This window comes from Panulirus ornatus, chromosome 1 (genome assembly GCF_036320965.1).
Source record: "Panulirus ornatus isolate Po-2019 chromosome 1, ASM3632096v1, whole genome shotgun sequence".
Taxonomy (NCBI): Eukaryota; Metazoa; Arthropoda; class Malacostraca; order Decapoda; family Palinuridae; genus Panulirus; species Panulirus ornatus.
This window is the reverse complement of record NC_092224.1, coordinates 24,668,816-24,681,000: the sequence shown is the minus strand read 5'-3', so window position 1 is coordinate 24,681,000 and position 12,185 is coordinate 24,668,816. Positions and strand designations below refer to the sequence as shown.

The 12,185-nt window shown below is 39.3% G+C and overlaps 1 protein-coding gene across 1 annotated transcript in view; it reads left to right on the top strand.

The window, feature by feature from the left end:
* The first annotated feature begins 333 nt into the window (after positions 1-333).
* The window catches only part of l(2)34Fd (lethal (2) 34Fd), a 115,372-nt gene continuing 103,520 nt past the window's right edge, over positions 334-12,185 (top strand). The window contains exons 1-4 of the mRNA XM_071690884.1: positions 334-746; positions 1,832-1,877; positions 2,817-3,031; positions 7,346-7,482. Coding sequence (XP_071546985.1) covers positions 678-746; positions 1,832-1,877; positions 2,817-3,031; positions 7,346-7,482 — 467 coding nt within the window. The 5' untranslated portion in view covers positions 334-677. The remainder of the gene's footprint in view (positions 747-1,831; positions 1,878-2,816; positions 3,032-7,345; positions 7,483-12,185) is intronic.

Here is a 12,185-nt window from a genome sequence, read left to right as displayed (position 1 = left end):
CATTCTTCAAAGCAAACACCTGATCCACACATCCTCTACCACTTCTGAAACCACACATGTACATACATGTACATAATGCATACTGTCTGCCTTTATTTATTTCCATCGCCACCTCGCCACACATGGAATAACAACCCCCCCCCCCCCCCTCATGTGTGCGAGGTAGCGCTAGGGAAAGACAACAAAGGCCCCATTCGTTGACACTCCGTCTCCAGCTGTCATGTAATAATGCACCGAAACCACAGCATTTGTTGAAATATGTGCGTTTATAGTCTAGGTGTTTGGTTCGCTGGATGTGTTCACCACCTTCCGTGCTCGTCTAGTTTGTTCGCCAGGTCAACAACAACACCGTTTGATAACAATACGTGGTCCTGCCTGTACATTGCTTGATGTGTGATGTCTGGGCGACTTTTGAGTGTTTTCATGACTAGATACTACCAGAAGCTGACAGCCAGATCATAGAAATAAAAAGGCGAAGAAAAAATTGGGAAGGAAATTAGCCCTTTGGAATTAACCTACCTGGATTTCGCCATAGGAACTTGAGACACGTGGATGAAAAGCACATGTTATTAAGGTCCACATTAACACCTGATACTTAATTAACCCAAGAAAACGAAGAAATTAGAAGAACGGTTTCGTAACTTTTTGAGTGTATATAAGAAATAATTTAAGTCAGGATGAAGGCTTTAGATGGACGCAACAATATTAAAGTTTACAATTTAAGTGCTGGAAAGTCACTTCCTGACGTAAGTGTTAGATGTCTTATTTCAATGAAATCATGAAAGATGAAGTGTAAAAGTGTCTGTGATCCTAAGACACCTTTTTTCAATATTTTACGAGTCAAAGGGATATTGGGAGTATACCAACATTATGCTCGTCAACTGAGGATTGTGCTGTGTTATCTGTTTGTTTACTTCTGGCACCATGTTGGCGTTGCATTTTAATTTTTATGATTATTATATTTTGTCTAGAATGTTAAACATTAAGATAAATCTTGAGTGCTAGGAAATTTTGCTTAGGTTTTACAATTTTAGTCCCTACTTTTACATTAACTCCTTAGAGTCCCTGATATAGATACTGTCGTTCCCATGATGTAAATCAGTACAAATAATAAGGTAGACCTGTCCTTCATAAGTATTTCTGTAATCACATTGAATTATATAAAGTACCGAAAACGTACTGTAAGTAGCTAAACAATTACTCTAATTTACCAGAATGATATATTGTATGAGTTGACATGGTGAAACATTGTTTAATGTGGGCTACAGGAGCATATTCAGGCATATGTAGTGGGATGTGTGTTAATTTCAGAAGTGTTCTCTTGCAAAGAAATGATTACTAAGAGATTTTATTAGTAAAATCTATTATTTTGTGAGGGTGAGACAGCTTCAGAAATTATTATTTAATGTGTGGATGTGCATCTTCTGTAGGATTTCTTGACTTCTCCATACATAGTAGGGTTGCATGGTGAATGCAGTGGCATTAACATAATGGATAGGGCTCAGGTGTAGAGCTCTCGCATTTTTTTTGTATGGATTTGCCATACATTATATTCAGACTGTTTGTAAGCTGTATGTGTAAATGTGAATTTTTTTATAGTTTTGCCAGCCTTGCTTGTGTCAGCTGTATAATTTTCATGGCTATGTAGGAGAAATATATGAATAAAGGGCAAGGGAAAGTGAGGATTCTTGTTCAAAACCATGGTTTTTGCAAGTTCAAAGCTGACTCTTTTAGAGGGTAATCTTTTGTTCCTTTTGGTATTACATTCAGTAATATTCTCTTGAAAAATTGATGTTCCAGATATCTAGGTAAACATATCTTATCTTTGCAGTGGTTAACTGACCGGAAAAGAAGGGAACTATCAAAGAGAGATGTTGGTAAGTGAATCACTTTAGTTTTCAGTGCTTACCCTTTGACGTAATTTCTCATTTATCTCTTATTTGTTATCCCATATACATGTCCCTGTCTTCTTTGCTTCTTGAATTCTTTTGTTTAAAGTAAATTTGCCTGGCAAACTCTCATTCTTTTCATCTTTCCTATTTTATTTGTGTAAGGTCACGGTTTGCGAAGTGAGAGGGTCAGGGAGAATAGGTTCATTAAGAGAGAAGAGGTAGTGAAAGCTTTGCGGAAGATGAAATCTGGGAAGATAGTGGAAAATATTAAAAAGGGGGTGACTTTGTTGTTGATTGGTTGGTAAGGATATTCACTGTATGTATGGACCTTGGTGAAGTGCCTGAGGACTGGCGGAATGCATGCAGTCCATGGTATACTTTAGACACATGGGAGATGTATGATTAGTGGGTTAGAGGTGTGTTGATGAATCATCATTACATGACCACAGTTGCTCCAGGAAAATGGTTAATCCGGCAAGGCTTTGGAACCAAGAGTGCCAGAAAATCAGAGGTGTACCTGGATGTCATGGAGATTACGGGGGTTTCATTATTGATAACGCAGCACCAAGTATTTGACCAGCAAAAAACTACAGTATCAACAACCTGGAAAATATAAGGTATTACAATGTACATTTTGTACAATGACTTCTATTAACAGAAAATGAGAAACAATCCTGGTACAATCTTTTCTTTAAAAAAAATTTACATTCTCAAAGGCATTCTCTTCTAAAATAATCTGGTCTTATCCTTAGTAAAAATCTGCTTAGGAGACATATGGAGGTAAAAGCTATGCATTAAAGATAAATCTTAAATGGTTTTGGTACACTTATGTAATTGTAATGCTTTATTTTACCATGTGTGGAAGTGCTGTATATGAGTGGCTGTATATGTCCTATGTAATTTTTTAACTAAAATTTTTTTCAGATATTCGACGTAGGATAGAACTGATTCAGGACTTTAGTATGCCTGATGTGAGTGGTTGCATCCGTGTATCACCAGATGGTCGCTATGTTTTAGCCACTGGCACTTACAAACCGAGAGTGAAATGCTATGAAGTAGCTGCTCTTTCTCTGAAGTTTGAGAGATGCTTTGATGCAGAAGTTGTTCAGTTTGATATTCTTTCAGATGATTTTAGCAAGGTAAGGGAAGTGATAGTTGTTTACCATTACAATCTCTCTCTCTCTCTCTCTCTCTCTCTCTCTCTCTCTCTCTCTCTCTCTCTCTCTCTCTCTCTCTCATGATTAACTCCATTTCCACTTGTGGATCACATGCAACTAGGCATGTACAGTCAGCAAAAAAAAGCATTGCTACTCTCTGGGTTTATGTAATTTGAAATGAGCTGTTACTCCAGTGTTTTAGGTGTAGTTGGTGCTTCTAATTTTTTTTTCATATATCCTGTGCATTATGTCTCTTACCATGTATTTGGAGGTTTTCATTTTTAAAAATGTTTGTCTAATGCTTATGATAGACAAAGAAGACTTGGAAGTTGAAGGAAAGAGTTGTTGTTTACCAAATACTATTTGATTATGATAAAAAATTATAAGAAAGTGAAAGGGCTGACTTATGTATTGAAAAAAGAATGAATAGTTTTTCTAAAACAGATACAGGTTGACAAAATATGCAATCATGGCATCATTATTTTGCCCATGAGGGAAGAAATATCAAATAGTTGCATGTTAACCTTCCTTTAATTGCAGGACTTTGAACCAAAATTGGCCAAAAATGTTCAAAAGAAGCATGAACTGAATATCTGAATCAGACTCTAGGTTGTATATGGATGTTGTGGCAATTCCATTCATCAAAGCACCTTTAAAGAAGATGGAATGCAGAAATGATAAAGTGACTTCACATGAAACATGACTGAAATACGATGATGAAGCTGAACCATAACTATATTGTTTTTGTTTTGAATTATGAGTTTTAGAACTCGTCCAGACTTCCTGAATTTTCTCTCATTATTGCAAATGTAATTTTAACTTGATAATTTATTCTTCTTTATATACAAATATGAGATATTCAGGTAAGTTTTACTACTTGGATTAGGCTAGGATATGTACATATATACATAGCATTCATGAGATGGGCATGATTAGGGCATTCAGTTGCCCATGCCATCTCAGCTAATGTAAGAGAGAGAGAGAGAGAGAGAGAGAAGCATACTCAAGAAATGTTTTTTATAACAGATAGCAGATGATAGTGTTTGGTAATCCCATTCAAGGAAGATTCTTTACCACACCAATTGTTCCCATACTTTCCTACCTTGTAGTGCCATTGCTTGCAGATCCAAGCATTGTTCAGAGTCTAGAACTGTACAGATTTTTTAAATACATTTGACAACAGATAGTGGTCTGAACACACCTTAACCCTAGTGTTTTGAATATCTCATGCAGTCATTTATTTATTTCTTATACTTTTCGCTGTCTCCGCTTTAGCAAGGTAGCGCAAGGAAACAGACAAAAGAATGGCCCAACCCACCCACATACACATGTATATACATACACGACCACACACGCAAATATACATACCTATACATCTCAACGTATACATATATATACACACACAGACATATACATATATACACATGTACATAATTCATACTGTCTGCCTTTATTCATTCCCATCGCCACCTCGCCACACATGAAAAGTGACAAGGGAAAGTATTTCCAAGTTTTGGTAGAAGTGAAAAACCTGTCTTTTGAATTATGCTATGTCTTAGTTATAAAGAAAGACATGAGAGAGTAGAGAGTTCCAAAGTTTCAAGGTGTAGGGAAAGAAACAGTTATCAAAATGGCCCACCCTTGCCAAGCACTGCATAGTCTAGCTAGTGGTGGGTGCACACATGCAGCCAGCCCTTGGGAACAAAAACCAGAGTAATACCTTAAGAAGAGGTAAAGTGAGCCAACATTACAGCTTAGGGCAAGTAGGTCAAGTTTTGATATTAGTCTGGGAGACTACTTTTGTCTCAACTCTTTCACGTAAGGGTGCAAAGGTAACCCTCCTCCCACCAGATGTGAGATTAGTCCTCCATACAAGGATGGATAAGTCCTTTGTGTAAATGAAGCAACTGCTATGAGGAGAAGAAATTTTGGTATCTGAATATGATTCCCAGCTTCTTAGAGGCAGACTTAGCTATCCATAATGTGGTGTTTCCAAGAAAGAATGTATGTTACAGTAATACCAAGTATGTTCATTGAGTTTAAAGGTGGAATTACAGGACCATCAAAGGAGAGAGGAAAGTTGTTGTGAAGAGTTCTCATTAGATCTATTGGTAGAAACTGGGTCTGGGAGGCATCAAACTTAACTGGAATTTGCGTACCTCACAGAGATATTCTATCCAAGCCTGAGTTTATTGAGGAAGTTGTGTAGAGATGAGATGCAGATCATGTAAGAGAAGAAGGAGCAAAAATGATGTGTCAGCATATGAATGCATTCGGTTCTTTGTGAAAGAGAGGAAATCATTAATGAAAAGGAGAAACAGTGAAGGGAATGGGAGGAACCTTGAAGGATACTGCTGTTGGTGGAGAAAGGTGGGGAGGCTGATCCATCAACAACCATGGAGATAGATTGATCAGAAAGGAAGCTAGATATGAGAGAGCAAAGTGAGGGAGAGAAGTCAAAAGAGGGGAGCTTGGAGATGAGATCCCGATGCCACACCCTGTCACAAGCTTTGGATATGTCAATGGCAACTACATAGGATTCCCCAAAATCTTTCAGGGATGATGACCAGACATTTGTAAGACAGGAAAGAATATCACCAGTGGATCTTGCCTTATGGAGGCCATACTAGTGATCAGAGACAAGACTGAGATTCAAGATATCTAAGGATCTGAGAGTTGATGAGGGGAATCAGAGACTTTGGAAATAGTAAATGGTAAAGCAACAGGATGATAGTTCAAGGGATTAGAATGGTCACCCTTCTTAGGCATGGGGTGTAGTAACACATGCTTTCAAGAAAAAGGAAAAGGTCTGGTTTTTAAACAGAAACAGAACAGATGAGCAAACACAGGTGCAAGTTCAGAGGCACACTTTTTCAGTACCTAGAGATGGATGCCATCAGGACTGTAAGCTTGTTATGTCCAGAGAGAAAAGTGCTTTTCTGACAATCCAGAGATTATAGGGAGTGGCATAGGATTAGTAAGAGGAGCATCATTGGATAAAGTAATGTTAGAGTCATCCAAGGTGGAGTTAGAGGAGAAATGGGAACCAGATATAGTTAGTTGCTTTGTCTGTTGGAGAGACAGGTACATTGTCGTTAGAAGGAAAAGTGAAGGAAAGTTGTTAGGGATTCCCTGAGTTAAAGACCAGAAAGACCTATCAGTGGATGAAGAGGAGAGGTTATCACACTTCCTTTGAATAAAGGAATGCTTTGCCTGACAGATAATGTACTTGCAATGATTACAGGCAGTGATAAATGCTGATTGGGAGATGGAAGAAGGAGAGTTTTCCCAAGCCCAGAATGCCTGATCCCTTGCCTGAATGGCCTTAGAACAGGAATGGTTGAACCATGGATTGAGAGAAGAGGTTGTCTTTGAGGAATTGTGGATGAATGCTTCTGTTCTCACAAAAATAACCTCTGCTGCATGTTTGGCAGAGACAGAAGCATCACTACATATGAGACAGTACCTTACATAAGGAAAGTCAGTCAGCTTTGTTAAAGTGCCAGTATTTACATAAAGAAGGGGCTCCTGGAGGGGGAGTTACCATTGATATATATGCATTTATGAGAGAGTGGTCAGATGAACCAATTCGGGGCAAAATTGTGTAGTTGCAGCAGGATTGATTAGAGGTGAAAAACAGATCCAGAATATTGGGAGAGTGGTCACAGCGGCCAGGAATGAAATTAGGGTGAGGGATAATTTGCTCTAGATCTTTGAGAATGGAGAATATGAGGGCTTCAGTTACCCCACCATGCACATGAGAGGACTTCAACCATTTCCTATAGTGAATGTTGAAATTCCCTCAGTGGGAGATCTTGGCTTGCAGATAAGAGGATGCTAGTCTCTCTGGCAGGAGATTAGGTAGTTGAAGAAAGATTTGAAATTTTTAGAATTAGGAGAGCAGTGGGTGAAACAGGAAAAAATGTGATGGTTGGAAAACAGACCTTGAGCCACATCAGAGTTTGGGGACTCAAGATCCTTGAGACATGCAACTTGCTTCCCCATTTTGTGTTACATTTCATCTAAATATCTCATTTTGCTTAAATAGAATGTTTTGATTGTGAATAAATCTTACATATGTGTTGTCATTTAAAGATATTGTGTGCAAAACATATCATATGACATTTAATGAAAATATCTCCACAGAGTAGCTGTCTTTATTTTTTTTTCACATGACTGGTGGTACTCGTATCAGTGCTGGGGAACCAGTGATATAGCATTGTTTGTGTTATAAGTAATAAGCTATTACTTTTGAAAAATTAACTTTCTGTGCAAGCTATTATTTTTTTATTTCAGCTGGTTTTTTTGCAAGAAGAAAGATATGTTGAGTTTCACAGTCAAGCAGGGCGATGGTTTCGAACACGCATTCCAAAATTTGGCCGTGACTTGGCATATCATTACCCATCTTGTGATCTCTATATTGCTGCATCTGGGTAAGCTAATGATCACAATGTTTTATTGTTGTTCTGCTTCTCCTAGATGTGAACTGCTGCTCTGTCCACAAGCATACAGTCTCCTTGTCACACTTAACACTTGAAAACATTAAAATCACTCAACTCTCTCCTTGTAATTCTAGATTTTCCTGCAGTGAGCACTATGTGCTAGCCATGCCTTTGGCAAAATAGTAGGGGCAATAGATAGAAGTAGTAGGTGGAAACAGTAGGCAAGAGCATTAGGTAGGACCATTAGGTAGATGTAGAGTCAGGAGGATTAGGTAAAAGTTGTAGGTTGGAACTTCAGGCAGGAACATTAGGTAGACATATTAGGTAGGTAGAAGTAGTCGGTAGGAACTTTAGGTAGAGGCCCCTGGAAACACTGCATCAGAGTTGCTCTCTGACACTGGTCTGTTAAGGGTGAGACAGTAAAGGCTGAGAAGCAGCTCTGAAATTCACCTTTTATGAAGACTTTATTTTGTGGCCACCCCATTGAGGGAGTTCTTGGGGGGAACAGGTATCAGGAATGTTGATAGATAAATAGGTAGATTAAAGCACAGGGGTTACAAACTCTTATTTTCATGAATATTGAAGATAGTAGTTGGTAAGTAGGCAGCCATTGACCAGGTAGGTATGTTTCCAGTGGTATCCACCAGGGTATCTGGAGGCATAGGGAAGGCTGTGTAGTGAGCCAGCACTTCATTGTTTGTCAAGTTGTACTCAGCTGACTCAGATAGTTGTCTTTTCTTTTGCTTCATGTATATGTGGACTACTGGCATTCTTTACACAAAGATGCAGTCTCTCCTTGTCACACATATCCTCTTGACAATACTTAACCCTAACAACTCATTTTTCCTAACTCCCGAGTTTCCTTTCATGAGATTGTGTGCTAGCCCTGCCTAAAGATAGAAGTAGTAGGTAGTAATGTTAGGCAGGAGCATTAGGTAGAAAATTTGGTGGAAGAAGTTAGTAGGAGCATTTGGTGGGAGTATTAGGTAGAAGTAGTAGGTTGGAACATTAGGTAGAAATAGTCAGAAAAAAACATTAGGTAGGAACCTATGGAGTTGCCTTTTGCAAGAAGCCTGTTAAGGGTAAGGAATTAAAGGCTAAGAAGTGACACTGGAGTTTGCCAGTAATGGAGACATTTGTCATGGGAGGGAATGGACATCAGAGATACATATAGGTAGATAGGTTAAGCATGCTCATCCTTATGTTCTTATCAACAGCACAAGACCCCTCTCTCAAACCTCTCCATAATTAACCATCAACCTCATACCCCTGCCTCATACTTAAGCAGTTCCTGCAAACATAACACTGACAAAACACATACACGCTGAAATGTCCTGAGAAGCAGTAAACTACTCCCCTCACAACTCAGTCTTAAACTCAAACAGGGGTGACTGCTCTAACTATAGTCCTGTTGCTTTAACTTCTGTATCCACACTCTTTGAATCCCTCCTCCTTCTTGTGTATCCAGTCTTTAAATCCCTCCTCCTTCTATTGTATCCACAGTCTTTGAATCCCCCCTCCACTCCCATATGCTCAAACATTTTGATTCTTGGATGTCTTTGATAATTATCAAATCAACAAAGATTTTGTCCCATGAAGAAATATGTTTCATATGTATTTTTTCATGCTGAATCCAGATATGTTTTCAGAATTTCTCAATCACCCATAGTTTTTTGTTCCAGCTTATTCATGTATCATTATGTACAGTATATATGTACTAGTGCTCTATTGAGCATTTGAAACAAAAAGTTTAGCAAACACAGCTATTTTCATTGTTTGTGAAGTACAATAGCTTCTTTTTGAAAGCACAAGCCTATATGAATGTGTCACTAGGGGCCTGCAGAAACACGACTGGAAATGTTGGACCATTCAAACAGTGCCCACTCTTGAGTAGCAGTTCTCTGTCAGTTGCAGACTAGAACTCAATTTGTAAACACTGAATTTTTCCACTCTGCTGACAGATTGTGCTTTTGTGGATTCAGGTGTTGTGCCAATACCCCATCCACCATTATGATGCTGAGAAACTGTGTAAATAGTCTGAATTCTTTCTGCTACATCTACAGTGAATTGACATTCATATCGTAAAAACATTCTTTCATGCCCCTCATTGAAAAATGTTATGAGCATTACTTTGGTTGTAAAGTGGGTTACCAGGATAAAGTTGGGCCTCCTGGCCCCCATATTTGTTGTGTCACATGTGTTGGGCTTCTCACAGCATGGGCGAAAGGTTCATGACTTATGCCTTTTGCCATTCCTATGGTTTGAAGAGTACCCAAAAATTATGCTTCAGATTGCTACTTCTGCCCAACAAATATGAATGGTATAAAATCAATCCCAGAAGATATGGGAGAAAGAATACTTCCCACGGTATCCCTCATGTGTCAGAGAAGGCGACTAAAGGGGAGTAGGAGTGGGGGACTGGAAACCCCCCTCCTTGTATTTGAATTTCTAAAAGGGGAAACAGAAGGAGTCATGCGGGAAGTGCTCATCCTCCTTGAAGGCTCAGATTGGGGTGTTTGAATGTGTGTGGATGTAACCATGATGAGAAAAAAGGAGAGAGGTAGTACGTTTGAGGAAAGGAACCTGGATGTTTTGACTCTGAGTGAAATGAAGCTCAAGGGTAAAGGGGAAGAGTGGTTTGGGAATTCTTAGGAGTAAAGTCAGGTGTTGGTGAGAGGACAAGAGCAAAGGAAGGAGTAGCATAGGATGTCTTAGGAGTAAAGTCAGGGGTTGGTGAGAGGACAAGAGCAAAGGAAGGAGTAGCACTACTCCTGAAGCAGGAGTTATGGGAGTGTGTGTTAGAGTGTAAGAAAGTAAACATTAGACTGATATGGGTAAAACTGAAAGTGGATGGAGAGAGATGGATGATTATTGTTGCCTGTGCACCTGGTCATGAGAAGAAAGATCATGAGAGGCAAGTGTTTTGGGAGCAGCTGAGTGAGTGTGTTAGCAGCTTTGATGCATGAAACCGGGTTATAGTGATGGATGATTTGCATGCAAAGGTGAGTAATGTGGCAGTTGAGGGTATGATTGGTGTACATGGGGTGTTCAGTGTTGTAAATGGAAATGGTGAAGAGCTTGTGGATTTGTGTGCTGAAAAAGGAATGGAGATTGGGAATACCTGGTTTAAAAAGAGAGATATACATAAGTATACATATGTGAGTAGGAGAGATGGCCAGAGGGCATTATTGGATTACGTGGTAATTGATAGGCGTGTAAAAGAGAGACTTTTGGATGTTAATGTGCTGAGAGGGGCAACTTGAGGGACGTCTGATCACTGTCTTGTGGAGATGAAGGTAAAGATTTGTGGAGGTTTTCAGAAAAGAGGAGAGAATGTGGAGAGATGAGAGTGGTAAGAGTAAGTGAGGTTGGAAAGGAGACTTGTGTGAGGAAGTACCAGGAGAGATTGAGTGTAGAATGGCAAAAGGTGAGAGCAAATGATAAAAGGGGAATGAGGGAGGAATGGGATTTATTTAGTGAAGCAGTGTTGGCTTGTGCAAAAGATGCATGTGGCATGAGAAAAGTGGGAGGTGGGCATATTAGAAAGGGTAGTGAGTGGTGGGATGATGAAGTGAGATTGTTAGTGAAAGAGAAGAGAGAGGTGTGTGGACAATTTTTGCTGGGAAGTAGTGCAAATGACTGGGAGATGTATAAAAGAAAGTGGCATTAGGTCAAGAGAAAGGTAAAAGAGGTGAATAAGAGGGCAAATGAGAGTTGGGATTAGGGAGTATCATTAAATTTTAAGGAAAATAAAAAGATGTTTTGGAAGGAGGTAAATAAAGTGCATAAGACTAGAGAACAAATGGGAACATTGGTGAAAGGGGGCAAATGGGGAGGCAATAAACAGTAGTGATGAAGTGAGAAGGAGATGGAGTGAGTATTTTGAAGGTTTCTTGAGTGTGTTTGATGATATAGTGGCAGATATAGGGTTAGGGTGTTTTGGTCAGGGTTGTGTGTGAAGTGAGAGGGTCTGAGAGAATGGTTAGGTAAGCAGAGAAGAGGTAGTGAAAGCTTTTGTAGAAGATGAAAGCCATCAGTGCGGCAGGTTTGGATGGTATTGCAGTGGAATTTATTAAAGGGGGTGACTGTGTTGTTGATTGGTTGATAAACATATTCAGTATATGTATAGCTCATGGTGAAGTGCCTGAGGATTGGCAGAATGCATGCATAGTGCAATTATACAAAGGCAAAGGGGATAAAGGTGAGTGTTCAAATAACAGAGGCATAAGTTTGTTGAGTATTCTTGGGCAATTATATGGGAGGGTATTGATTGAGAGGGTAAAGGCATGTATAGAGCATCAGACTGGGGGAGAACCATGAGGTTTCAGAAGTGGTAGAGGATGTGTGGATCAGGTGTTTGCTTTGAAGAATATATGTGAGAAATACTTAGAAAAGCAAATGGATTTGTATGTAGCATTTATGGATATGGAGAATGCATATGATAGGGTTGATAGAGATTTTTTTTGGAGGGTTTTAAGAGTATATGGTGTAGGAGGTAAGTTGCTAGTAGCTGTGAAAAGTTTTTACCAAGGATGTAAGGCATGTGTACAAGTAGGAAGAGAGGAAAGTGATTGGTTCCCAGTGAATGTCGGTTTCCAGCAGGGGTGCGTGATGTCTCCATGGTTGTTTAATTTGTTTATGGATGGTGTGGTTAAGGAGGTGAATGCCAGAGCTTTAGAGAGAGGGACAAGTAT